Source organism: Anguilla rostrata, chromosome 15, assembly GCF_018555375.3.
Source record: "Anguilla rostrata isolate EN2019 chromosome 15, ASM1855537v3, whole genome shotgun sequence".
NCBI lineage: Eukaryota > Metazoa > Chordata > Actinopteri > Anguilliformes > Anguillidae > Anguilla > Anguilla rostrata.
Window position 1 is genome coordinate 32,508,613 of NC_057947.1, and position 27,163 is coordinate 32,535,775.

General features: G+C 47.9%; 1 protein-coding gene across 3 annotated transcripts; it reads right to left on the reverse strand.

The window, feature by feature from the left end:
- Positions 1–1,616: 1,616 nt before the first annotated feature.
- Positions 1,617–9,738, reverse strand: rnaseh2b (ribonuclease H2, subunit B). Of its 3 annotated transcripts, none has more exons than XM_064310810.1 (11): positions 9,556–9,737; positions 8,616–8,687; positions 8,266–8,373; positions 7,970–8,046; positions 7,336–7,450; positions 7,166–7,230; positions 6,968–7,073; positions 4,150–4,231; positions 3,997–4,042; positions 2,686–2,763; positions 1,617–1,947 (listed from the first exon to the last, which is right to left on the reverse strand). In XM_064310810.1, exons 1-11 carry the CDS (start codon positions 9,617–9,619, stop codon positions 1,837–1,839), a joined length of 924 nt encoding a protein of 307 aa, XP_064166880.1. In that variant the 5' UTR covers positions 9,620–9,737; the 3' UTR covers positions 1,617–1,836. The 3 variants fall into 3 exon arrangements, with proteins under 3 accessions (XP_064166880.1, XP_064166879.1, XP_064166881.1); XM_064310809.1 differs by having other exon boundaries at positions 7,336–7,453; positions 9,556–9,735; XM_064310811.1 differs by lacking the exon at positions 2,686–2,763 and having other exon boundaries at positions 7,336–7,453; positions 9,556–9,738.
- Between the last annotated feature and the right edge of the window lie 17,425 nt (positions 9,739–27,163).

Sequence of the window (27,163 nt, forward strand, 5' to 3'; positions counted from 1 at the left end):
AAGGGGGGAGGTAGGGGGGTGGGTGAGAGGTAGAGAGGGAGAGAGGGGGCAGAGGTGGAGGTGGAGGTAGAGGGGGGGAGTAGAGGGGGAGAGGGAGGTGGAGATAGAGGGGAGAGGGGAGAGGGGGAGAGGGAGGTGGAGGTAGAGGGGGGAGGGATGTGGAGGAGTAGAGGGGGACAGGGAGGGGGAGGGAGACAGGGACAGGGAGAGGGGGTTAGGGGGAGAGAGAGAGGGAGGATGTGGAGGGAGAGGGAGGTGTAGGTAGAGGGGGAGAGGGGGGAGGTGGAGAGGGAGAGGGATGGGGAGGTGTAGGTAGAGGGGGAAAGGGGGCAGGTGAAGAGTAAGCCTGGGGGGAGGGGGCGGTAGAGGGGGAGGAGTTAGGGTATTGTTGTCCTGCCCCTGGGTGCAATATCAGCTTTTATAGCAACAAGACCTGAACTTTCATAAACCTCTAACAGATCTACTTTTTGCTTGCACGTCTGTTTTAGGATTGTGATAGTAAGCTTTCTGGCCTTATTTGGACATTAACTATAAGAATCTGATTTGTATTATGGCTCTAGGCTGACATCTGTTAACTTTCATTTATTTCCTTATTGATTTTGCACTTAACCAGCATGCTTTGCAAGAGAGATTCAGAAACTGGAGTTTTCTTGACGACAGCGATTCAATATTCAATACTATGTTGCTCAGCAGCTTTCAGAAGAGAATCAATGTATTCAACAAAAAAAACGCAGGGCAGCATTCTGTCAAAACTACAAGTAAACCGCACGTATGACTGTGTGTGTGAAATCAATGGACATGCGGTTGTGGGGCAGTATCGTGTTAAAACAAACGATCTAGAATCTCTGACATCACATAAAACGTCTGACTAGCTAGCACAAGGTAGTTAAGCTACATAAATGGCTTGCTTAGTCACAATTTCCTTACCTCACGTAAAAACAAACAGTGGAATCAGTTTTAAGGTGTACGAGATTGTTCCGCTCTTGCAGCAATTTGACGTGCTTCAGGTAAATAAGTCCTGCTGCTTTTGCAGACTCGAGCACAAGCTTTCTAATCAGTAGTGTTGAAAATATAATTTCACATTTTAGCTAATTAGGAGCAGTTCCAGTAAAGTAACTTTGTTCCTTGATTGAACAGCCAGTATGTTTAGGCGTATTAATATGGCTCGTGGTGTGATTTTTTAAGTATCTATAAGGTACCAGGTGGGCATAAGTGTGTAGCATGCAGAGTTATGGAGGGAATGTGACGAGCGTGGGCAAAAATCATAAAATCATATGCGCATCAGCTCAGGAGGGCACCAATCGAAAGGCTGAAGTCACACTGGGCTCTCATTGGCTGCTTTCAGCCGGGTTTGATTCTAAGGTCAAACTCGCTTCTCCAGCTGCGCAGTATGTGAGTTTAGAACGCCTGGTGGAAAAAGAACTTATCGCTTTCTGTCCTCCCATTGGTCAACACTGAGTGGGAGGAGTCTCACACTCCAGTGTTCCAGGGCTGCTGCGTGCGCTGTAGAATCTCTGTGCATTAACACTCCGTAGACCCTTCATGAACTGCACTGTAATGTCGTGAGATTTGTGATAAACTGTGGGATCTTCTCAACAAATTAACAAGACAGTCAATTAGCAGGTATACCCCTTTATTAACAAAAGTATAAGCACACATGATCTCTCTCTCACACAAACACGCAAACACACACACACACACACACTCACAGAAAGACCTACTGAAATGATTGAAATGAAGACCTACTGAAATGATTGGAATGCGTGTAAACCTTGTTTGAACATTTTGCCCAGGAGCACATTGGTTCTCGCTCTCTCTCCTGCTCAAACACACTTTTTAGTTCTTCTCAGTCTTGGCCTTCGGGCTGAAGAAGGCGGACATGCTCTTCATCCCAGTCTTGTCTGCTTTGGCCAGCGATTTCTGCGCCGCGCTCATCTTCTTCGGAGGCTGAGAGGAGAAACCGGATTTTTAATAATTAAATAAAATTTTATATAACTCCACCAATGCCAGGGGCACAGGACAGAGTGGTGAACACCCCCACAAGCTGCATTAATTGCCCTCAAAACAGGTTCACTGGTGAATTTCCATTAGAAGCTTTTAACACTGCTGAAATACATTCAAGTCCTCAGACAGGATTCTTCTTCTGTTCCAAACATATCTGTCCTTATTTCACTATTATAAGGATATTTCAATTGATTGATTGTACTAAGCAGTTGGCATATATAGCATAACAGCAGCTACAATAATCTTGTATTAAAGTTGTCATAAATAATACTGAAATACTTCTGAACATTACATCAAAACATCTAGAGACCATGGCAATGGAAAAGGAAGAAGCAATGCAAGCCGTGTACAGTTACGTAAAAGCTCCTTTATAATAACCTCTCTAGCTGTAGCAGGCCAGATATTACTCATGGTGTACTTTGGTGCGTACAGATTTACAAAAATTCAATTTATTCAAAAAGTAAATAAAAGATTAAGTCGTTTTTCTGCATAGTGTTCATCAAATGCGCAAAACATTAACATTTTTAACAACGTTTAATCAAAAAATGAAAAATCGACGGCGAAGTACAAAGCAGCACCGCTCGTCCACGCTCCATTCAAACTGCGGCAAACACGACGAGGCCCCCCCTCCCCCCCAACTCAGCTCGTGTCCGGTTGCCACGGTAATCCCCTCACACTCACTTTCCGGGCGAAACTGGCACCGTTGAACCTGGTGTAGTCCTCCCCGGCCTCCACGGGCGTGTCTGACACTTTGCGTTTCTGGCGGACACGAGGGGTTTCTCAAGGTCAAGGTCAAGGTCAAGCTGTCAGGGGGAACCGCACAGCACTGCGTGCAGCTGCCGCTACCGCTAACTACGCTAAATAATCAGACTGCAGCACTGCGTGCAGCTGCCACTACCGCTAACTACGCTAAATAATCAGCCTGCAGCACTGCGTGCAGCTGCCGCTACCGCTAACTATGCTAAATAATCAGACTGCAGCACTGCGTGCAGCTGCCGCTACCGCTAACTACGCTAAATAATCAGACTGCAGCACTGCGTACAGCTGCCGCTACCGCTAACTAGCTAAATAATCAGCCTGCAGCACTGCGTGCAGCTGCCGCTACCGCTAACTACGCTAAATAATCAGCCTGCAGCACTGCGTGCAGCTGCCGCTACCGCTAACTACGCTAAATAATCAGACTGCAGCACTGCGTGCAGCTGCCGCTACCGCTAACTACGCTAAATAATCAGCCTGCAGCACTGCGTGCAGCTGCCGCTATCGCGAACTACGCTAAATAATCAGACTGCAGCACTGCGTGCAGCTGCCGCTACCGCTAACTACGCTAAATAATCAGACTGCAGCACTGCGTGCAGCTGCCGCTACCGCTAACTACGCTAAATAATCAGACTGCAGCACTGCGTGCAGCTGCCGCTACCGCTAACTACGCTAAATAATCAGACTGCAGCACTGCGTGCAGCTACTGCTACCGCTAACTACGCTAAATAATCAGCCTGCAGCACTGCGTGCAGCTGCCGCTAACTACACTAAATAATCAGACTGCAGCACTGCGTGCACATACTGCTACCGCTAACTATGCTAAATAATCAGACTGCAGCACTGCGTGCAGCTGCCGCTACCGCTAACTACGCTAAATAATCAGCCTGCAGCACTGCGTGCAGCTACTGCTACCGCTAACGATGCTAAATAATCAAACTGCAGCACTGCGTGCAGCTGCCGCTACCGCTAACTACGCTAAATAATCAGCCTGCAGCACTGCGTGCAGCTGCCGCTACCGCTAACTACACTAAATAATCAAACTGCAGCACTGCGTGCAGCTGCCGCTACCGCTACTATGCTAAATAATCAGCCTACACAGCGACGACATGCTCAGTAATCCGCCCTCCCACACCTCACTACACACGTGAAACCTAGCCTGACTAAACGCGGGTTCATGCCAAGCTGCAGCTTCAAGTGACCGGCACATAACTGAGGGGCTTTGAGTGACTGTACCTTAGAGGGGGGCTCCAGGTCTTTCGGGCTCGAAACCTCCGGTAGCCTGGAGATGAGCCAGAGAGAGACAATGAGAGACAGAACCGCTTGGAGCTTTCCACTCTCCCACTGGTATCAGAGACGCAAATTTTTAATAATAATAAGCACACGTACTGCAGAATCTTCTGGAGCTCCTTGCTCAGGTCCTCGCTGATGTACTCAGATATCAGACCGTGAGCATAGCGCAGGTAATCCTCTAAAAAAAAGGAAGACATGCAGAGACTCAGCTACACCGCGTCTTCTTTAAGGCATCACATATCACATTACATTACAGGCATTTAGCAGACGCTCTTATCCAGAGCGACTTACACAACTTTTATCCAGCTGTAGATTGCATCCAATTGTACAGCTGGATATACACTAAAGCAATGCAGGTTAAAGTGCCTTGTTCAGGGGTACAACGGCAGTGTCCTACCTTGCAATCGAACCTCTGACCTGTGAGGTCACAAGACAATCCAGTAATTCCCAATGATACTACAGCTGCCGCCCTAACCGCAACTGCACAGACCATAACACTCTGCATCTGGCCAGTCACGTGCAGCTCTGCGCTAACATTAATGCAGCCAGACAGCTGGAAATGTCTGTCCTTAAACAGTGCTAAAAAAGAGAGTTGCTAAGCCCTGCTACCAACACCTACAAACAACACCTCAGCCCCATGCTAAGCTAACTGCTAAAACGCATAAAAATATGACGGACACTAGACCAGGCTAACAGCTGAACACCGAATATCAGACTGCAGCGCGGCAGCCGCACGCTAACTGTATTAATCAACGAGCCGCGCCTGGCACGAACTAACTATGACGTGACACTGCAGTGCTTGTATCTAAGCACGTAACAGGTTCAACAGATGTCACTGGCGTGACTACTGCCACAACTGTGTCACATCAATCAACTTCAATGGCGACAGGCACCACTCTTTGGCCATACGTCTTAAACATGGAACTCCAGCGCAAGAGAGCTATTCTCAAATACGAGCCAACAAATGCACCGTTCAGTTCATTGCGTAGGCGACGCCCCCCGGGTGACCACGCGTTTACATACACAACACTGCTCCACATCTATGGCTGCCGTAGCATAACTACCTTATTGCACTGAAACGTAGCGTGGAACCAGCACAGATGTTCAGCTAATAAAGGCACTGCCTGTAAGTAGCAAAAAATCCCTCAATCATCTTGTATCTCATTTGAATGCACACGTTCTATTCGCTAACCCTATAATCACTGCAGGTAGGCATACTCTGAACGAACCGCTAATAATGCCAGTGGATTGTAGCGCTGCTACCACTAACTGAAGATGCAGTGCCTGCGGACAGTATAGAACGCGCCGAAAACAACCCACTTCCAGCACATAACCTAGCTGATTAGGGGTGGACTCACCCCTCCTGCCCACCGAAACTTGAGGGCTTTGAGGCCTATTACGTCGGGGTCCACCTTGGGAGCAGAACCGGCCTTGGATGTCAAAGAGAGATTTTGAGAGACAGAATGAGCTCCAGTACTGGCAGTGCTACTTTTTTAACACTAAGGCTACTCTGCGAATTTTGAGCCTCTGCTCGGTCCCTCTGAAGAATGACAGAATCGACGTTGTTCCCCGCGGGGCTTTACGCGTATATTCTAAAGAAAGGCAAGCGTCGGCGCAGCATCGCGCTTCTGGCACCATAGCGTACACTTTTCTCAGCCACCCGCGAAGGAGCCTGCGACAACTTCGACAGCCTGCGCATGTGGAAGTCTTCGTCATATCACACTGCTCCAGGCTGTAACTTGCCTGCTAGGCCAGAACGCAGTGTTAGCTGTGGAATACTCCTCTGTAGCGACAGACCAGCCCGACCCACTGATCACCTTGGTTTCACCAAAAGCTGACTGCAGATTCTAAGCTGCTCTATAAAGCAGGCATGCGCCGACTTCTCGTACAGTTTAGTAAACGAAGGCAGTGGAATTTGATTTATAATGGGTAAGGAACGACTTCTGAACCTAAAGGTCAGGTTGTTCCCGGTAAGACGCCTCGTACCCATGACAAGGTACTTAACCGAAATTGCTTCAGTATATATATCCAGCTGTATAAATGGATACAATGTAAAATGCTATGTAAAAAGTTGTGTAAGTCGCTCTGGATAAGAGCGTCTGCTAAATGCCTGTAATGTAATGTAATGTCTGTCCTTAAACAGTGCCAAAAGAGAGGTTCTAAACACTGTGTCCGCTTCAACGCAACATCCTCCAGACAACACCCTCTCAAAGCCACCATGCTAATGCTAACTGGGAAAGCATAGAAAAACATGAAGGAACACTAGACAGGCTAAACAGACTGACACACTGCAGTGTGATTATCTAACACTGGACAGCTTGAACAGTGGCACTGTAATTTGATTATCTAAGCATGGACAGGTTCAGCAGACTGTCGCTGGAGTGTGACTGCTGCCAAACTGTGTGATCACAGTTCATCACATCTTTCAAATGTGTGACAGGCAACCACTCATTTTTGGCCATACGTTGAAAGTGGGAAATCCAGCGAAGACGGTGTATTTCTTAAATAATGAGGTCCAAACAAAATGCACACGTTCATGTTTCATTTGAGTAGGCAGCAGCACCACCGTGTGGCCAATGCGTTTACATACCCAACACGCTTCTCCAATCTGTGATACTGCAGCGTAGGACAACTACCTTATTGCATTAAACATAGCATGGAACAAGCACAGATTGTTCACTGATATTAAAGGAACGTGCCTGTAATTTATGAATATAAATTTCTTACTCAAATTCACTCGTTCTCTCAATTTGAATGCACGCCATTTCTATTCATATTTTGCATGTAGGAATAAATTCTGAGACGGACGCTATTCCTGCCAGTGGATTGTATGCTATTGTCATCAACTTTGGAGATGCGGTGCCCTCCGGTGGACAGTATAAGAACAGCGGTCAGAAAGGCATTAATACCGCACCTTCCTGCACATTACATTCCTGTTTGGTTCTGATGTAGGTGGTGGACTTCACCCCTCCTCCCACCGAGACGTTGCTCTTCTTGAGGGCTTCAACCGTCCGGTCCACCTGGGAAGACAGAGAGGCCCTTGGACTTCGTCAAAAGTAGAGATTGTTTCCGTAGTAAAATGCGGTCAGCGCTCCAAGCGTGCCGTGCGTACCTTTTTCCTTAACCACTCCACGGTCTTCTCCTGGCTGTATTTGTAGAACCTCTGACCGTTGCCCTCTGAAAGGAAGAGACAACATGACGGTTTCCCCGCCGGGACTTTACACATAATATTCGTGTGAGAAGCACGCCGTCGGCCGGGACAGTGAGCGCACGCTAGCGTACCCTTTTCCTCAGCGACCTGCGGAAGGGAGGCCCGCGTGCGGGCACACCCGAGCAGCCTGCGGCATGCTGGGAAGTCTTCGTCCATCAGCACCTGCTCCACGGGCTGGAACTTCCCCTGCTGAATCCAGAACAGGGCGGTTAGCTGGGGGAACTCCCAGTCTGTAGCAGCAGCAGCAGCAGCAGAAGCAGCTGCAGCAGCCATTTTGGGTTTCACCAGAAGCTGCCGGTCGGTATTCTAAGCTGCTCTATTAAAGGAATGGCTGCCCCTGCTCTCCTCGTAGCAGTTGTGAGGTAAGGGGCGGCAGTGTAGTATAATGGGTAAGGAGCCAGTTCTTGTAACCTAAAGGTCACAGGTTTGATTCCCAGGTAAGCCGCCATCGTACCCATGAGCAAGGTACTTAACCTGCATTGTTTCAGTATATATCCATCTGTATAAATGGATGCAAATGCAAAAAAAATGGATGTGTAAGTTGCTTTGGATAAGAGTTAGGGTTAGGGTTAGCTAAATGCCTGTAATGTAATGTAATGTTAGGGTTAGGGCCAACTGTGTCAGTGAAGGTGTGTGAAACTATCTAAACTGTGCTCATGTGGCGAGACGTCGCTTGGATCGCGTCCCATTTCAGCAAAAAATTACCTCTTTTCCTGCTTTTATGATGTAGGGCAACAGAAGGTACAGTGGATCCACTGGAGTGATGTACAGAAGTCTTCCATCTGAACCGAGAGACAAACACATACACCCCTTTTAACAATTTCCACAAATTTTCCTCCAAATCCATATAAGGCAGCCTTGAAAACAGTAAAATGTGAAGGCTTCTCTCGAGACACAACTAGCTGACACCAGTCAGGAGCGTAACAGATAGAATGGACAGAGTGAGGTGGGCGGGGCCAAGGACACGTGCTGGCGTAGCGAGTGGGCGGAGCCTCTCTCACCCCGTTGCACTGTCTGGCCAATAAACCAGGAGCGATAGTCTTCATCAAAGGCTTTCACCTCGTACACATCGGCGTCGCCTGCCCCAAACAGGTACAGAGAGGCCACATCTGAGGACAGAGAGAGGAAGGGCATAGAGTGTATTCATCACTCCTCAAGAAACAGTTCTGATGTTTTCTTGAACGTACAGGCTTAGTTTTCCATACAAACTAAACCACGACAGGCAGCGGACACTGACGCAAGTAAACTTTTCATGCTACATTTAACTATGTTCCATGTTCCTTTGATAATATGATGGTGCCTCCATTCTGCGCGTGTTTGGAAGTATATACGACTTGGCAAGGGCATTTACCTGTAGCGGGGTTCTTCAGTCTCACGAATACTGGATCGCTGCCATCACTCTTTGCTGCGTCAACAACTGAGTCTACAATAAATGAAAGTGAATGTACAATAACACACCCCACCTCGGTAGTCATGTACTTAAATTATTTGCAACCAAGAGCGGAATTGGTTAAATTGGTAACATTAAGAAGCTGACAAATTGGTTCGCTGGCTAGTCCATATTGCATTCCACACACAACTAGCTGCTTTCCGTTAGCCAGACTAACTAGATCACATGTAGCTCCTGACTACCAGTCGAAGCGGCACGCAGAAAAGGTGAGCAAGCTGTATATTCATAATAGGACAAACTTTCGAGGAGTAACGTCAACGTTACTTCTGCTTTATAAAATATGTGAGTGGAATCTGTACTACACTGTAGTAGTGCACACCAGCACACTGGTTGATTCAGAGTACCCGTTTCTTTGAAAACTGGACCAGTCCCATTTCATTTCAGTACAAACTTGGTTGCACAGAAATGCACACGTATGAAAAAGCAACTGGACTTGGACAGCATTTAGTGGATTTCCGGTTCCTCGTAACGCAAACAATCACTTTGATGTGAACTTTCCATCATCACCGTCAATCCTCTTTCAATCTGCAGAGCAGGCCACTGAGGCCAGCCCAGTCCTACAACAGCATCATAAACGTTACCCTGCAGCCAGCCTTCAAGTCTGGGTATGAAACCAACGGATACCTTAACTACTTGGTTAACACGAACAACCGTTACGTTCTTGTCTTTGGGAGTATGACTGCAGCTTATTCCTACTGTAGTGCTACTTAGCAAATACGTATCATAGCTTATTTTGTTTATTCACTGACCGCCTACAACACTAGCATAGTTGTCGATTTATTGATAGCCCGCTTAGCTTGTTAACGTGTGTTAGCCCGCCAGCAAAGTAATTGACAGCTACCTGCCGCGATCACAACCCATCTGTCATTTTGAGCGTTTAAGGAGCGCTTCTTTTTAGAGGCCATTTTCAGCCTCCTGCCTTGTTCTGTTTCAGTCCCAGCTTCCTTAACTTTAGGACTCTTACTGCCGCGCGTCCACAGCACTGAATTGTACTATGGTCCACTGCGACCACCGTGCTAAGCGAAAATGGCGGTAAACCTGTGTCGGTCCATTGAGGGGACATAACTGTAGTTTTCTTTTTTCCGTATCACCTAAACACTGAGTTTAAGACAGCTGGACATAAAATGATAATTAATTGTTATATTACACCCAGTAAGCTGCCCGTCTCCGTAAGAAGTCTTTGTAGTTGTTATGTTTTCTGAATTTTATATTTCCTGTGCACCCTGAAAATGGAATGTTCTTTTTGCCGTCCGTCAGACACGTGACGATTGCAGCCTTTTGCAAGGCGGCTTTTGATTGGTGTTCAGATTTCAATCCGAAGTGCGCGGTCGAAATTTACTGCAGAATACAGTGCTGTGAAATTTTACAGACAAACCGCATAAGAATTTGCCACACCGAACCATAGAAATATATATATATGTATATAACAGAATTTGGATTAGGATTTTGAGTTAAATAAATTGATGTAAAAATTTAACAAAGGACTTTAAACCTTTGGTGTTAACGTGGCAATCAAACTGCACTGATTGCGTTTCGTGCTAATAGCTCAAATTCGGCATGTCAGATTTACCTGCGTAATTTGATACGTGTGTTCTGCAAAGACGAACTATTTACGAAGTCCACATAATCTCTGAATGGGCCATGGCTTTACAATGTCATAGTAATTAAAAAGGTGAAATCCTTTTTATGGTTGTTTAATCTTCTAAATGCATAGGCTATAATGTTCTTAAAGCGGATTTTGTATTATGCAGACGAGCCAAATAGGCTTGAGCCAGATGTTTGGCATCTGTCCATGACCAAGAGTCTGTACTCAGGTACGTATAATAATGCTGTAACTGTAATAAATACAATAATCTACTTTCATATATAAAACCAAACCATTGAATGCAGATATTTGGAACTCTTAAAATATATACAGTACAGTAGTAAAAGTCACATTATTGGAAGTCAAAGGGGCCATTGGGATGACTTCAAAGGAAAGCACTGATGCCGCGGTGTTCCAAACTAATGTTCCAAAGTAGTGTTGCAAATTCAGTCATATCTAGTGTCACCTAGCCTTGAAAGAGTAATGATGTATTTTGTTTTGCAAAATGCTTTGTGCCAACCTGTGATAGATATTTTACTGAATTAAATTGGATAGATTGCAATGCAAATGCATGAGCCACTCGTTTTAAATCGCTTCCATTTTACTTATTTTATGGACTTCATCTGGTCTTAAAGGTCAGTAGGGTCATTCTTTTAAGTACGGGGTTGTATCTAAGGTGTTGGAATTGGTGAGGCAGAATTCATACTGTGCTGTTCGCTGATGATGTCACTAGAGGGCGACCGAGAGCTTGCGATAAGGACAATGGGAAAAGTTCTCCCCCTGACGTCATGAGCATGGCAACCGAAACCTGTGGGTGAAAACAATCGTTTAGCAACGCAGTAAGGTTGACGTTTTAACGGCAAAGTGAAAGCCTCGTGACTTAGTCATTATATTTAATAAATTTAGATCATCCAGGGCTGTTCTCTCAAATTCTTAGACCCGCAATTCTGGGATTGTGGCTGTGGGGAAGTGTAGCGTGTGTATTCCTGATAGAGCTCTGACCTGCTGTCCTACCAGTTCTCAAACTTGTCAGCAGAGGGCGCTCATGTCCTAAATAATAATTGCTCTTCCAAATAGTCATCGTTGACACCGCAAGTGTCAAATTTGATCGTCTTTAAACAGTTCGTAATTAAGTAAAGATTTCTGTTTCAGCGTCTAAAGAAAAATCTCATTGTTAATTGTTAAACATGCAGCAGGTATACTCCTGTATTTATATAAGTCAGTGAATAACCCAGGGATATGTATGGGAGAGGTGGAGTGTACCTGCTTTGGCGTTCACAGGAAATTCCTCTATTTAACGCCATCAAATGCTTGGGTTAAATACCAGTAAGCTGTTCTTTTTTTTGTTTTATAAAGACCTAAGAAACTGGTTAGGAACTGATTCTTTTGCTCTTTGAAGAGACAGGAAGTGAGGTAATGTGAGCAGCGGAATGAGGATCTGTGTTCCCAGTTGATCTTGCTGTGTGCGCTGCGCTCCACGGGCACTTTTCTGAAAACGGAGTGACTTTACGAGAGCCGACGCTCCTCGTCTACAGAGAACAGGCTCTTTATTTCCACCAGAATCCTTCTGTTCGGCCCCCAAATCTTTCTGACAGTCGGTTTGTTCCCCGTCTGAAATATGAGGGGGCCACTGAGTGCTCAGCTCCCTAGAAAGACACCTGAGTTCCCCTAAAAGCAAATGAAGCAAATTGTGGTGGCACCCCCCTCACCCTGGGCCGCCGCCACAATATCTGCCCCCCTCCCCACACCACCCAGTCCACAATTTACCGCATGACATTCAAAAAAAATTTCTGTTGGTGGAAGTTGCCCGGGACCCCCAACCACCCCCCCCCAACACACACACACACACACACACACACACAAACACTCACACACACACAAGCGCATACACAAACACACGCACACACAAACACACACGCACACACACAAACACACACGCGCACACTCACACACACACTCACACACACACAGGGGTTACGCCTCTGGCCTGCCCTGGCCCTGATGCGTTTCACATGGCAGAGAGGCGCTTTACGGTAAAGGTGATGTCACTGTGTAAGACGGGCGTCAGGAATTCCCCGCTCGGGTTAGGACTGGGCTTCCGACGCCACGTCTGTCCCGTTGTGTCCCCGCCCCGCCGCCCGCATCCTTGCACCCCTGCAGTGCGATGCTCCCAGAGAGCGATTCCAGATGTCCCGTCCGTCTCCTCCTCGCTCTCCTCCGCCTGTGAGCTCGGCCTCAGCTGGGTGAGTCAATGCTGGGAAGAGTGCACGTGTGCGGGCGTGTGTGTGTGTGTGCGCGCGCGCACGCGCGCGTGAGTGTGTGTGTGTGTGTGTGCGCGCGCGCATGCACAAGTGTGTGTGTGTGTGTTTCATTTATTTCATTACAATCCCACTGCAGATTGTCTTCCTTATCATCATCTTCATCACTCTGTGTAACAGAGAGAGAGAACAACAAGCAATGAGAGAGAGAGAGAGAGAGAAGATGGTGGAGAGGGGGAAGAGCAAGGGGCAGAGAATGTGTATCGGAGTTTGAGAATGAGAGAGAGAAGAAAAAAGAGAGAAAATGAAGGGACAGAAAGAGGGAGGCTCAGAGGCGGAGTGTGTTCTGGTTTTTCATTAGACCCGTCCGTGTGGGGGGAGCTGAGGTGGGGAAGGCTGGCGGTGTTGGGAGACGAGGGGTTAAACCCGCTCCAGCCCTGCCAGCTCACGTCCTGCGTGTGGGGAAGACAGCGGTGCGTGGGTGGGGGGGGGGTATGGGGGCAGGGGCTGGGGGGGTGACCCTGCCCCCTACATCGGCTTGTTCTTCCGCTTCAGGTCTCTCTGTACAAGACCCCTGTTTGTGACCGTTTTTGGGTTAATTGAATTTAACTGGGAAACTCCCTCCGGGGCCTTCCCAGCATGCACCGGTGTGAGGTGCGCGAGCAGACCGTTTCTCAGCCTTTAGCCGCATTCCCATCATGCCCCATACTTCTGAGGCCCTGGTTTTCTAGCGGAGTGGGCTGATCTGGTCACTGGCAATGTGGGGCCAGCACGTGTGGTGTCTCGATTTCTTCAGTTTTGTGGTTGTGACTCCTCTGCTGCCCCCTTCTCACCCCCGTCTGCTGTCCCACGCCCCCCCCATCCCTGCCCATTTGTGTGTGATAGCTTTGCTGTCTCTGCCATGCAAGGTTCTGGCACCTCCAGTGGCAGTGAATGTGGAAAAACAGGAAGTCGAGTCAGAGATTCACGCCCTGGAGTCAGAGACCAGCGTCTGGCGTCAGAGATCAGTGCCCTACCTCCTCCCGAGTTTTTCGCCAACTGCTTCTTCTTTTCATTCTGCAGTCCATAGTCTGAGCTGCGCAGTCACTCTGCAGCCCATAGTCTGAGCTGCGCAGTCACTCTGCAGTCCACAGTCTGAGCTGCGCAGTCACTCTGCAGAACGTAGTCTGAGCTGCGCAGTCACTCTGCAGCCCATAGTCTGAGCTGCGCAGTCACTCTGCAGTCCGTAGTCTGAGCTGCGCAGTCACTCTGCAGTCCATAGTCTGAGCTGCGCAGTCACTCTGCAGCCCATAGTCTGAGCTGCGCAGTCACTCTGCAGCCCATAGTCTGAGCTGCGCAGTCACTCTGCAGTCCACAGTCTGAGCTGCGCAGTCACTCTGCAGTCCGTAGTCTGAGCTGCGCAGTCACTCTGCAGTCCACAGTCTGAGCTGCGCAGTCACTCTGCAGTCCGTGTTCCGCCCTGCGCAGTTGCTCTGCAGTCCGTAGTCTGAGCTGCGCAGTCATTCTGCAGTCCGTGTTCCGCCCTGCGCAGTCACTCTGCAGTCCACAGTCTGAGCTGCGCAGTCACTCTGCAGAACGTAGTCTGAGCTGCGCAGTCGCTCTGCAGTCCACAGTCTGAGCTGCGCAGTCACTCTGCAGAACGTAGTCTGAGCTGCGCAGTCGCTCTGCAGTCCGTAGTCTGAGCTGCGCAGTCACTCTGCAGTCCACAGTCTGAGCTGCGCAGTCACTCTGCAGTCCATAGTCTGAGTTGTGCAGTCACTCTGCAGTCCGTAGTCTGAGCTGCGCAGTCGCTCTGCAGTCCGTGTTCCGCCCTGCGCAGTCGCTCTGCAGTTCGTGTCCCGCCCTGCGCAGTTACGGGCGCTCCATCGCTGCGGCCTGCAGGAATGCGCATGTGGGTGGGGAAAGGGGGCGTCGCTCCAGTGACTAATTAACCAGCGAGCGTAACAGCCAAAATGGGAAGCCTGAGTCGTGGTTACCGCGGTGGATGAGTCCAGACCCAACCCCATTTCCAGAACTCCTCCTGCGGGTTCCAGGAAGCAGCACTGAGGAGCGGGAGTGTTGGTCTGTCACACGCAGCCATCATGGACGAGCTGGAAAAGCTTCACGTCTTCGTTTGAGCTCGTCTGATGCCTTGCGGTAGACGCACACACACTCAGAAAATGAAACCTGAACGATCGCCATTTTGTCGCGATTGGACTCCGCGTTCCCCTGCTTTCCACAGTGCCGGGGTGGAGAGCTGAGTGCACACACAGGCCCTGTGAAGTTACTCCCACACGTCACTGCAGGACGTGACTCTCACCCTGAAGCATGTTGTGAAAGACATGAGATGAGACTTTCTGGAGTGTGTCTTGTCTCAGAGATGATTCAGACCCTCCCTGGCGCACAAACACATCAGTGTGAACAACAGGTGGAGCTGTGTGTGTGTGTGTGTGTGTGTGTGTGAGTGCCTGTGTGAGTGCATGCATGAGTGTGTTAATGATTACTGGTGTAGTTCTGTGTATTCATTAGTGATTATTAGTGTAAGTGGTTTAGTGTTAATGATTATTAGTGTAATCTTATGTTGTGACAGTTAATTTTATTGTTAGTGTAGTTTGATGTTGTGAGTGTTAACGTGATTGTGTAGTTTAATTTTGTGAGTGTTAATGTGATAGTTTGTGTAGTTTGATCTTGTGAGTGAGTGTAAATGTGATTCTTATGGTAGTTTGATGTTGTGAGTGTTAACGTGATTGTGTAGTTTAATTTTGTGAGTGTTAATGTGATTGTTTGTGTAATTTGATTTTGTGAGTGTTGATGTGGTTGTTTGTGTAATTTGATTTTGTGAGTGTTGATGTGGTTGTTTGTGTAGTTTGATTTTGTGATTGTTATGGTAGTTTGATTTTCTGAGTGAGTGTTAATGTGATTGTTATGGCAGTTTGATCTTGTGATTGAGTGTTAATGTGATTGTCTGTGTAGTTAGATTTTGTGAGTAAGTGTTGATGTGATTGTTTGTGAAGTTTGATTTTGTGAGTGTTAATGTGATTGTTTGTGAAGTCTGATCTTGTGATTGAGTGTTGGTGTGATTGTTTGTGTGTGATTTGTGTGTGATTTATGGCTGAAGCCCCTTCCTGGTTATGTCTGTTTTCCCATCTCACCTTTTAAGAACATTAAAAAGAGTGAAATCTCACAACGGTTGGTAACGCACCCCACGCTCCAGGGAAGCACCGCCCAGCCTAATCACTCCCCACAACCTTGGAACCTAATCCCTCCCCTTTGACCCTAACCAGTCCCTGCGAACTTTGACCCCAATCAGGCCCTCTGACCTTTGACTGTAATTCATTCCCAAACCTTTGACCATGATCACTCACCCTCAACCTTTGACCATAATCCTTCCTTGACCTTTGACTATAAACCCCTGACCTTGACCCTAATCACTCCCAAAACTTTGACCTTGAAACCCTCGACCTTTGACCCTAAAACCCCTTACCTTTGACCCTACTCCTGCCCTCCTGTCCTTTCACCCTTTATCACTTCCTCCAACCTTGAAGCTGTAACGATTCCACCATTCCAACTGATTTTGTCCGTTACACAATAAAGAAAGCAAATGGGATTTCAGCAATTCTTTTTACGATTATTTGCTTGGGAAGAATTAAAACAGAAAGGCTCTCTCTCTCCCACTGGGTAGCCAAAGTCAACACGCCCACGGGGGCGGGGGGGCGGGGGGGGGGCTTTTTCCCAAGATCGGTGGTGTTCACGACACACTGATGCTGGGGGAAAGCCCCCAGCTGTAACTGCCAGAATTATTTTCTCCTTTTTCACTTGGAGGGGGCATTCGCTAGCACTAGTGGGCCCTGAGCTTCCTGGAGCTCGGCGATAAAGCATTTAATCAAAGGTTCCACATGTTCCCCACCCAACCCACTCGCGTTACCCCGTAAAAAAAAAAAAACAAAAAAAAAACCAACCCCTCCTGAACCAGAAAGTTGGCTGAAGGATCTCCGGGGAAAAATGACTACATGAGAAAGAAAATACACACATTTTAAAAGCTCAGTGTTTACAATTAACCTCCACATGGTTCAGATTAGCTCCATATTTATTGAGGTGGATCAGAGGTTACACACCCCTGGGGGAGGAACAGGGGAAGATCAGTGTGGGACCACTGAGAAGGGGGGGGGTGGGGTGGGGGTTCCTGGAGCCTAGGGTCCGGGTTCTCCTTCCCCTCACGCCCCTGTGGAACCCGTAACTAATTCCAAAATGGACGCCTTTCAGAATTGGGTGGTTTTGAGGGCCGTTTGAGACTACTCTGGACACTTAACAGCAAGAACTCATGGCCAGTCGATTAAAATGGGTAGGTTCTTCAGCCTACAGATCTTCTTTTCTCTGGAATCGATGTGAGATCCACGCATTTTACACATTAAAACTAATTCTGGAATATGATTTGTAGCATTGAGATTTATTTTTGAAAGTAAACAGTTTTTTTCTTGTATGGTAGGGATAATTTCTTCTCTTTAAATTGAGAAGAAAGGTCATGCCAGCCCGCATTCCACAATTTGACATTTTCAAATATAGTGTATTATGCATAGAAACCATGAAGTTTTGTGGTTTTTGATATACTGATATATGATATGATATATGCATGCCTTTGTTAGAACATAAGATAATGCCAAATACTCTATATGTGCCATATCTGTTGGAGAGTCGATCCATTTAGACTGTACATGCTGCCACTGAGCTCACCATCCGTTCACCTTTCGTTGGGGTTAAATTTCTCACTGCAGAGCGTGATGTGTGTATCAGTTGTCGGATGCAGTTCATAGCAAGAGAAATCACCGCGCTCACCCGTTTTAATTTGTCTGGTGCGTTGAAACCAGTGAAATATCGTCAATTGAAAAGAATTTGGTTCGCGCTCAAAAAATGGCTCCAAAGCTTCAAAAGAAATGTCATTATTTATTTTTTTATTAGTTTTTCTTCGATGCAGAATCATGCACAAATGTGTCGACATGTTGCCTTCTTCAGTGTGCAGGTCACTGATTGGATGCTGGATGTGATGGAATCCAGCGGAGTTTCGCGGTCGGTTCTCTCGCGGTTCATTGGTCCACCGGGAGCACGCGCTGAACAGTCAGGATTCGCAGACAGTCTGACCGCAGCCAGACGGGCACTGAAGTTCAGCGGGTCAGGGGTCGGTTCCCACGGTGATCACGCGTGCGGGGGCGAGGGGGGGGGGTTGGCGGGGGGGTGGGGGTGTGGAACACGAGGGTCCCATCGCCATTCGTTGGCTCCAGCCTGTGCAGTAATTGTGGAAATCGTTCCAATGGGCAGAGTCAGCTGGAACCAATGAGGACAATTAAAGTATTAAAGTGTTCCAGGAGTCTGGTGCTGGAAACCTGTAACAAAAGGCAAAGCAGACGGCTCTGATTCCAGCAGCTAACAGTGCAGACACATCTCCAGCACAGCTTATTGTGCACAGGCAACTCTCAGCTCACAGTGCACAGGCAACTCCCAGCACAGCTCACAGTGCACAGGCAACTCCCAGCACAGCTCACAGTGCACACACACCTCTCAGCACAGCTCACAGTGCACAGGCAACTCACAGCACAGCTCACAGTGCACACACACCTCTCAGCACAGCTCACAGTGCACAGGCAACTCCCAGCACAGCTCACAGTGCACACACACCTCTCAGCACAGCTCACAGTGCACACACACCTCTCAGCACAGCTCACAGTGCACAGGCAACTCACAGCACAGCTCACAGTGCACAGGCAACTCACAGCACAGCTCACAGTGCACACACACCTCTCAGCACAGCTCACAGTGCACAGGCAACTCCCAGCACAGCTCACAGTGCACAGGCAACTCTCAGCTCAGCTCACAGTGCACTGGCAACTCACAGCACAGCTCACAGTGCACAGGCAACTCTCAGCACAGCTCACAGTGCACAGGCAACTCCCAGCTCAGCTCACAGTGCACTGGCAACTCCCAGCTCAGCTCACAGTGCACACACACCTCTCAGCACAGCTCAGCACAGGCACTGCAACAGCACCCTCCGGCACCCTGGACACTTCAGCAGTCCACGTGACAAGCACCTCCCACGCTCGCTGGACCACAGGCTTAGACAGACCTCGGTTCGACTCGAGCCGTTTAAAGCCGCATGCGCCTCCTGGCAGGCAGCTCGCGTGACGCGCTTCAGGCTCAGGCGGCCGTCGCAATCTGCAGGGTGTTTCATCAGCGGGAGTTTTAAACGAAGCGAGGCCTCTCGGGGCGATGCTTAAATGCGAAGCGGCCGCGTTCGGGCGCTGCCGTCCGGGCCGCGTAATCGGGCGAATCGGCGGTTGTCACTGAGGGGAAAGACGGCGGCCCGAGGCCTCGGGCTCCCCGGGGAGGTGAACGGAGAGGGAAAACGGCCGGTTAGTCCACGGGCCGCTCTTACAGGCCCACGGGGGACGGCTCTGCGTTCTAACCTCCTCGGGACAGAGCAGGGTTTCTAATGGAAGTTATCAAGCGGAAGAATGATGTCGTCTTTTAAGAAACGAGAGCGAACGAGAAGACGACCTTTTCAAACCTTTTCCCGCAGTATCCTAAATGCTGTTATGTTTTTCTAGGTTGATTTGGTGGTTGGCTTTTTCTTCGATGATCGAAAGAGTGTTCTTTAAGAACTGGCTCAGTGTGAATTACCTAGCGCTGAATTTCAGGGGTCTAATTTGTTATGTAGCTTTCTTGTCAAAAAGCTCATTTGTCTTTGTATTTTGGTATGTGTGTGTGCATGTGTGTGTGTGTGTGTGTGTGTGTGTGTGTGCGTGTGTGTGTGTGCATGTGTGTGTGTTTCAATTGCTGCTCATGAAAGGAGAAACGTCGCTAAGCCTATAAATAGAGGAGAGAAGATCTGTAATCCTTGGATGACATCATCCCCCCATGATCCCATGATGTCATCCTGTGGGGTGACTTTGGCACGTGCGGCCAGGGGAGTGAGGTCACACTCACATTTTACTTTTACCTCACAGCCCCTAATTAATTACGAACCCCCCCTCCCTCTCCCCCATCCCCCCACCCCCCCACGCCACTGTTCTCACACAAGAATTTTTATTTCTCTCTGTAGTATACGCACACACACACACTCTCAAACACACTCACACATACACACACACACTCACATAACACATACACACATACACACTCACACATACACACACACCACACTACATCAATACACATCACACACACACTACACACACCAAGCACACACTACACGCACACACTCACACACCACACACACACACAGTTGCTGTTTCTCTCAGAGGATGTTATAATCATTTGTAATTTATACCCGACAGTGGTCATTTCATCAAATGCACCCCTACACTCAGGCCCCCGTGCCCCGCCGCAACCACCCAGCGCTGTGCCTCCCTCCGGGCTGTTATGAGACTCTGGCGTTGGCAGGGAGAGATGTGGGATACTGGGACAGAGCTGGCTTTTTATGACAGAAACACATTTATTCTCATTAAGGTTCTGATAATGTCAGATGAAGGCAGACTGAACTCGGGCCAGGAGCGCGAACGCTGATTCCTTGCCCGCCAAACCCTCCAAAGCCGCCATTACCTCATGCAGCCTCATCCCTCTGGCTCAGGACACGCTTTTATTCGCAGGGGGTGCGTCTTTTTTTCCCCCGTTTTTTTTTTCTTCTCCGTTTTTCACGTCGGCAATCTGAGCTATAATCCATCATTAGGTGAACCGTGTCTCACAAAAAAAAAACAGTTTGAACGTTGGGGGAAAAAAATACATTTATTAATAAAAAAAAGATTAGGAAAGTGATCCCAGTGTCCGCATTTGGACCATTACTCTTTTTTTTGCCACTCGTGGGTTAAATATGTAATTAAAATGGTTAAAAAAAACTTTTCAGTTTCAGAGAATTTTCAGTTAGCTCAGCAAAATATATAGCCAAGGTCCTTTAAGAGAGAGAGTAAGGTCCTGTAAGGTCTGTGAGAAACTCAGCTGTGTTAGAAACACTGAAGCACCCCTGCTTGTGTCTCTGGGGCTCTCTCTGCCTCTAAGGCTACGTTTACACCGAAGGTCTTGATGCCAAGTTTCTGATTTTTAAAAATATTTTCTCGTATACTTTTAAAAGTGACCCGTATCCGATGCCTGCACGCTGACAGTTTACACTCGAAACGACCCGCATGCGCACTCAAGGGTTCGGTTGCCGACCGTTACGAAAGTAAACAACCACGCCGCCACGGCCATATCGCCGTCGACAACGATCTGTGCGTTTAGATGACGGTCGCACTGGCGCACGTCCGATTCCTATCGGGTTCATTTCCACGTGCGAATGCGTCCCAAAACGGGTTTGAAAATATCCTGTTCCATGTGCCTTTTCCTCCTCTCTACACGTTCGTGGCAGGCCTGCGTATCCGATCTGTGCCACGTGTGCAAAAAAAAAAAGTCGGATATGGGTCACTTTTACCAGGCGGTCTAAACGCAGCCTGAGTTTCCTGGCGCATTGAGCTGAGAAACGCACACTGAGGCTGAGGTGCTCTTACCCAGGGCAGTGCACACAGCTTATGCCTTTTGCATGCGGTTTGTACGGCTGGCCTTACTGAAGCAGGTCAGGTTAAGCACAGGTTCCATTACACCACTTCCCAGGTAGAGTCTGGCTGGAGGAAAATGCAGCTGTATGCACCAGACACGAACCCTTGCTCTATGTGTTTGATCTGTGCTGTACCTGTGCGTATTTCACCTGTGCTGTACCTGTGCGTATTTCACCTGTGCTGTACCTGTGCATATTTCACCTATGCTGTACCTGTGCGTATTTCACCTGTGCTGTACCTGTGTGTATTTCACCTGTGCTGTACCTGTGCTTATTTCACCTGTGCGTATTTCACCTGTGCTGTACCTGTGCGTATTTCACCTGTGCTGTACCTGTGCGTATTTCACCTGTGCTGTACTTTTACCTGCGCATATTCCACATAAACACAGCCTAGAGTCAGAGCCAGACGCTGACTGTGTGCCACAGCAGGCACAAGCTGTGCTGGCAGCTCATGGTGGCCGAACAGCCTATTAATGACCTCATATCACTGTTTCCACCCTGACTGCCACTGACTGCTAATGTATGTGCACATATATACAGTACAGTGTGTATGTGTGTATATGTGTGTGTGTGTGTGTGTGTGTCTGCGCGCACACGTTTTTTTCTATGTACAGACTTTTATTTATCTTGATCTATATGACATAGAGGGGATCTATATGACACGATTTATGTGAACCACCACCCCTGACCCCCCACCCCCACCCACACACTGCACCTGCATGCAATACTTTGTTAAACGACCTTTAAAATCTACAGATCAGTGCCCCTGTATATCAGCACCATCTCATACTTCAAATGTTCCTGTGGCTGCAGATTCTTACAATTCAACTGCCACTTTTAGCTAGTGACCTAATGATGCCCGGAGAGTGCTGCTTTCCGTTGGTTAAAGTCTCTCGATTTGTAGATCATAAATTAGAGAGAGTAGGTTGCCTTGTTTTATCAGAGTACTGACACAGCGAAGGAATATGTATGCGTGTCTTGAACGAAAGTCGGTGTTTAGGGTTGATTTTATTTTCTCCTGTGTTCTTAATTCGGTTTTCCGAGCACGTACAGTGATGTCATTTTTTTTTCATCTGCAGTTTCTGGCTGGGTTGTTATAATAATAATATATGCTGACATAAGTTTAGCACATGCCACCTTGATGGTAATATGTCTGAGATGGCAGCCTTTATTGGGTTTGCTTGCAGGAAAGCCAAATATTGCAGAATTGCTACCTATGAAAGATAGCGTGCCGGCGATTTTATTGCATGTCTGTTAATTTTTTGGGGGACGGTGCCTCCGGAGGTTTTTGTGTGTAACTGCGGGCAGGATATTGGTTGCTTGTCATCTGGCTGATTACAATGGATGAAAATAAAAATAAAAATGCGTCAAGAGTCCTCCAGGCACCCTTTTACCCACTGACATCCCTGTCCCACAATGCAATGCTGTAAAAGGTCCATCTGCTTAGATGCAGCAAGGCTCATTTCATAAATAAGGTCAGCAAGATTGATTGATTCCATGCAAAGAATGCCGTCATCATGTATTTCTTGCACTGTGTAAGTGGTTGCGTGCAACACTAACAGATTAAATATTTTTACTAAATTCACTCGATTGCCTAAGATCACTCCACTCTGTCACTGTCACCAAGGTGTCAAAGCTGGCCAGAGGCAGCTGCAGTAGCATTAGCCAAAGCCGCACCGACTTTTTTTATGACACTCTTCCCTTCCACTGCAGTGTTCTAGAACCCTGATCACAAGATCACACCAAAGAAGATCTTTTTTGTTTTTGCTTACTGACAAAAATAGGGTGGCATATTTTTTCTTATTTTTGCAGAACGGCACATTTCGAAATGAAACTGGCCTACGTTGAGTGTAGTGGCGTATCGCTTTCACACCTACGTTTTATTTACATGTTTATTGGACACCCTCTCAAGGAAGGTGTGATTTTCGTTCGCCGAAGAAAAGGCAAACAGTTCAGATACAAAAGTCATCAGCAGACGTGAAGTCTTCAGAACATTTTTTGAAGAAATTCATTTCAGACTCAACTGCTGAGTTGATGGATGACAGCTGGTGTTTTCTCTCAGACTCAACAAGTCAAATCCAGTTAGAACACGATATGGATCCGTTCGACCTGCTCATATCTTGTTATGGCAGTATTTAACTTGCTAAGCGGTATTTTTTACAGAAACTGTGCAGCGTAGCCACAGTCAGACTGTGTTGTCCTCGTTAACGTTCTAAGATTTAACGAACGGACTTCTCACTGGTGTCTGATCTCGTGCTCTGAAGAGACCTTGAGCTCTAACTCTGAGTGTGAAATCATGGTGGCTGCTGGGATATGGCTTCATACACAGGGGTGCCACCAGGGATTCTGGGCCCCGTTGAACGGATCGCACATTGGATGCCATCACCTCAGAAAATCCTATGCTCTTATATTTTCTGTGGGTCCCTGTCAGTCCGGGCCCCTGGAATCATCCTAACCCCCCCCCCCCCCCCCCCCCTTACAGCGCCCCTGTTCATACATGTCACTCTGGGGCCCCGTACATGTGACCCCGTTATATCTGTGGGTGAATAAGGGCTGATTTAAGCCGTCGTTTCTAATCCCCCTGAGTGGGCTATTCTGCGGATTAAGCGCAGGCGAGTTAGACAATCAGTTTTATCAAAAGTGGACCCGCTCCAGGGAAGACGTCACCTTCTAGCGAGGAAGGAAGGAAGGTGGGGGGGGGGGGGGGAGATGTTTGAGAAGAGAAAGAAAAAAAAAAAGAAGTGGTGACACGAAGCGCTGACACGTCTGCGTTGGCCGCCCCTCCGTTCATCGCGTCTTCTTCCAGCCGAGGAGGTCGCGGTTGTGAGCGAGCGCGTCGTTTCCTGTGCGTCTGGCCCTTTTCCCCCCCCACTCCATACCTGCGTCTCGCTGGAGACGCTGGAGCGGGATGACTAACGCTGACTGTCTCTGAGAGTCTGGTCTGGCACCCCCACCCCCCCCACCCCCCAAAAAATCCCAACTGCCGTCTGGACAACAGAAACCCTGCCCACCTTCCCACGCTGACTGCACACTCAACTCTTCAGATTACTCCATGGCTCCCCCTGGCTCAGGGTCACTGACCCCCTGTAGATATCCTTCCTTTCTTTTCCTCTGTCTTACTTTGCGCTTCCTCTTTAATTAATGTTATAGGTTTAACCGTGTGTAAAGGTTATCTTCTGCCTTGTGGTTCTTTCAGTAGTTGCAATACAAATTGTTGTGTTAGATTAATATTAAACGTATTGATTATAAGTGGGCCTCTATGCCTTCTCTGTGATTTTTTTGTATTCCTCAGAGCAGCGCAAATGTTCTCCGCTACTGTGCGACACTCTGAACGTGAGCTGATGTTAAGTGTCATGCTGAAAGTATAAGTAATGCGGGGGCGGGCGTATGGGGGGGGTCGTAGTGTGTGTCAGTGACAACATCAGAGCCAGGTGCTCCGATTATTCAGACAGTCAGACCAATGGTGGGTGGTGGGTCTGGCCGTGGAATCGTGCCGATGTAGTCATGGTTTTTTTTGCGCACGAATGGGTGGGTGGGCTGGCTGAAAAGCCCTAAACCCCCCCCCCAAGGCGGAAAGACCGCCATGGGGGATAGGTAGTCACGCTCTCTATCTCGGGCATCTGGAACCTTCTTTGTTCCTCTGGGTCCTCTACCAAAAATAAGGTTGGGTGACTCAGCCCGAGCGAGTCTCCTCTCTTTCACAGAGAGCCGAGAGAGGGGAATCCCCCCCCCCCCCAACACCCCCCCTCCGTGTGTGGGCTGTGAATCAGGGCTGAACGAGACAACCCCACACTTCGCTGTTGCTATGAGATCCACATGCTATACCGGGCCTTAAGCTGGCCTCGATTAACTGGGGGGGGGAAAGACTTTCTGCATCTGTTCAGCACGTACCCCTGTCGCGGCTCAGTTGCTGTGTCCACGTCCCTGCTCGTGTGTTCCTGTGAACGGCATGGGTTGCACACATCCACTGCAACTACACAGCTCCGTCAAAATATGCATCTATTGACACACTTAGTGTGCCCCCCCCCCCCACCGCCCTCAAATGTACGTGTTTTGGGTGTTGCAGCAAATTTTACACTTTGCCTGTAATGTACAGTAATTTTAAATGGGTACGAAACTAAAAGTAGGCGTGTTTTTTTTTGTTTTTTTTTTAAATAATAAAATGTATGAACACATCACTGTCCTACTTCAGAACTGAGTCCAGGTGTCCAGCCTGACTGACTCTATGTGCTGGTCCCAGAAACAATGGAGCTGCAAAACAACCCTGTAACATCACAGATCCCCCATCATGCTTCTCTGTATGACATTCTTTTCAACATAGGTGTCTTTTTTCCCAACACTGAACCCACCACTGCTGCGATATGGTCAGAAAGCGCAATTTTGGTCTTTTTCAGTTCTGGTGTCAGATAGTAAACACCACACTTATTTGTGTTGATTACTCTGAATAGAAGCTACTCTGGCAACTCTTCCCAAAGGATAATTGGCATGGTGGTGGCGGCCCGTGGTAGACTGGTAGACTTGGTGTCCCCAGGATGCCACAAGTCGTTGTAGATCAAAATTCTTTGTTTCCCAAGCCATCTGCCTCACTGTGTGTTTTAGGGCAAGATTCAGATTCAGAAAACTTAGTCCATCACATTTACACGAGACAGAAAATAGTCACAGTAGCGACAGTCTCACCACAGACAAATGAGCCTAAATTCACTATTTAAACAAAATGGCCAATGTTTTTTTTTTATGGCGAATATTGCAGAGGAAATTAAATATATATATATTTTTTGGTGTTTTTCTTGGCCTGTGGAGCTTTTAAAGCAGTGTCCAGGTGGATGTAGCTAAAAGGGGGAGGAGTCTGGTGTGAGTGACAGTGTACAGAGCTCTGATGAGTGTGGCTGGGTGGAGCTGCTTATTTTGCTCGCTTGGTTGATGATCCTTGAAGGTTTTGTTTTGCTTTTTTTCAAAGAGAGGAAGGTGCGGTAGGATGCGAAGTTAACAGCGAGCACTGGTTGAGCGAGGGGACTTGTCAAGCTGTTGAAATGAGTTGTGAACTCCACAGCTTCCTCAGGCAGGGAGAGCAGGTGGCGATGGCTCTTCCTGTGGACGAACCTTCATCGTTTGCCCAGCGCTGTTAGCTTCACTAGCGTTAAACACGTTCTTTGTTGACGCAATAGTGGAAAGCGGCATCATTAGTCGTTAGATATCTCATGAGATTGTGTCCGCCGGCTGGCCCCTGGGATCGCCTTGGGACCCACCGGGGATGAGTGGGCGGACGTTGCTGGGGAGAGTGACGTCTGGGCTGCTCTGCTTGCCCTGTTGCCGCCGCAACGCTCATCTGGATCAAGCGGTTAGAAAATGGATGGATGGTGTCACTCGTTTTTTGCTCTCCATTACTTGTGAAGATCATCAGCCCCTTTTCTCGTTCTTTCTCTGAGTTCTTTGCCGTTCCCACGGTGATGAGTGACACATGGATTTCACATCTACTTCACTGTGACATCATTTCTATACTCCAGTGAAGCAGGAAGTCAGGGGAGGCCATGATACAGTTCCATAAAAGAAAGAATATATCCCATTAATGTTAGCATGCAATGTAGCTTGTTACCTGCAATATTTATATAATACTGCCTTGCTCATCTTCATCAAGAGCTTGAATAATTGTGGAGGTACTGTGTACATCTTAATCTCAACCACAGCCCTTAGCCAACACATACGAATCTCCATGTTATATACTGACTCGCAAAATCAGCCGGTCCTGTGGGACCGCAATGCCTGCAGGTTTTTGTAGTTTATTTTCAATCTAAAGTGAGTTTAGGCCATGGAAACAGGGTGTATGGACCCTCTAGTCAATAAGTCACTTAAATTGAACACTTAAATGCTGAAACACACTTTGGTTACTTTTATAAGAAGAAAATAATTCACACTCTGTACAAGTAGTGGCCCCACCAGAGTTCAGAGGGGATGTGTGTGTGTGTGTGTTTGTGTGTGTGTGTGTGTGCTTGTGCGTGTGTGTGTGTGTATGTGTGTGCAGAAGATGGAGTTATGGAAACACAGTAATTAGTGC

Excerpts from the sequence above, each read along its gene's own strand:
- rnaseh2b (XM_064310809.1), bottom strand. The coding sequence starts at position 9,619 with ATGGCCTCTAAAAAGAAGCGCTCCTTAAACGCTCAAAATGACAGATGG. Across the intron at positions 4,232-6,967 it reads GGAATGTAATGTGCAGGAAG|AGGATTACCTGCGCTATGCT; the intron begins GTGCGGTATTAA and ends CCTTTTTTTTAG. Across the intron at positions 2,764-3,996 it reads ACCTGGAGCCCCCCTCTAAG|AAACGCAAAGTGTCAGACAC; the intron begins GTACAGTCACTC and ends CGTGTCCGCCAG.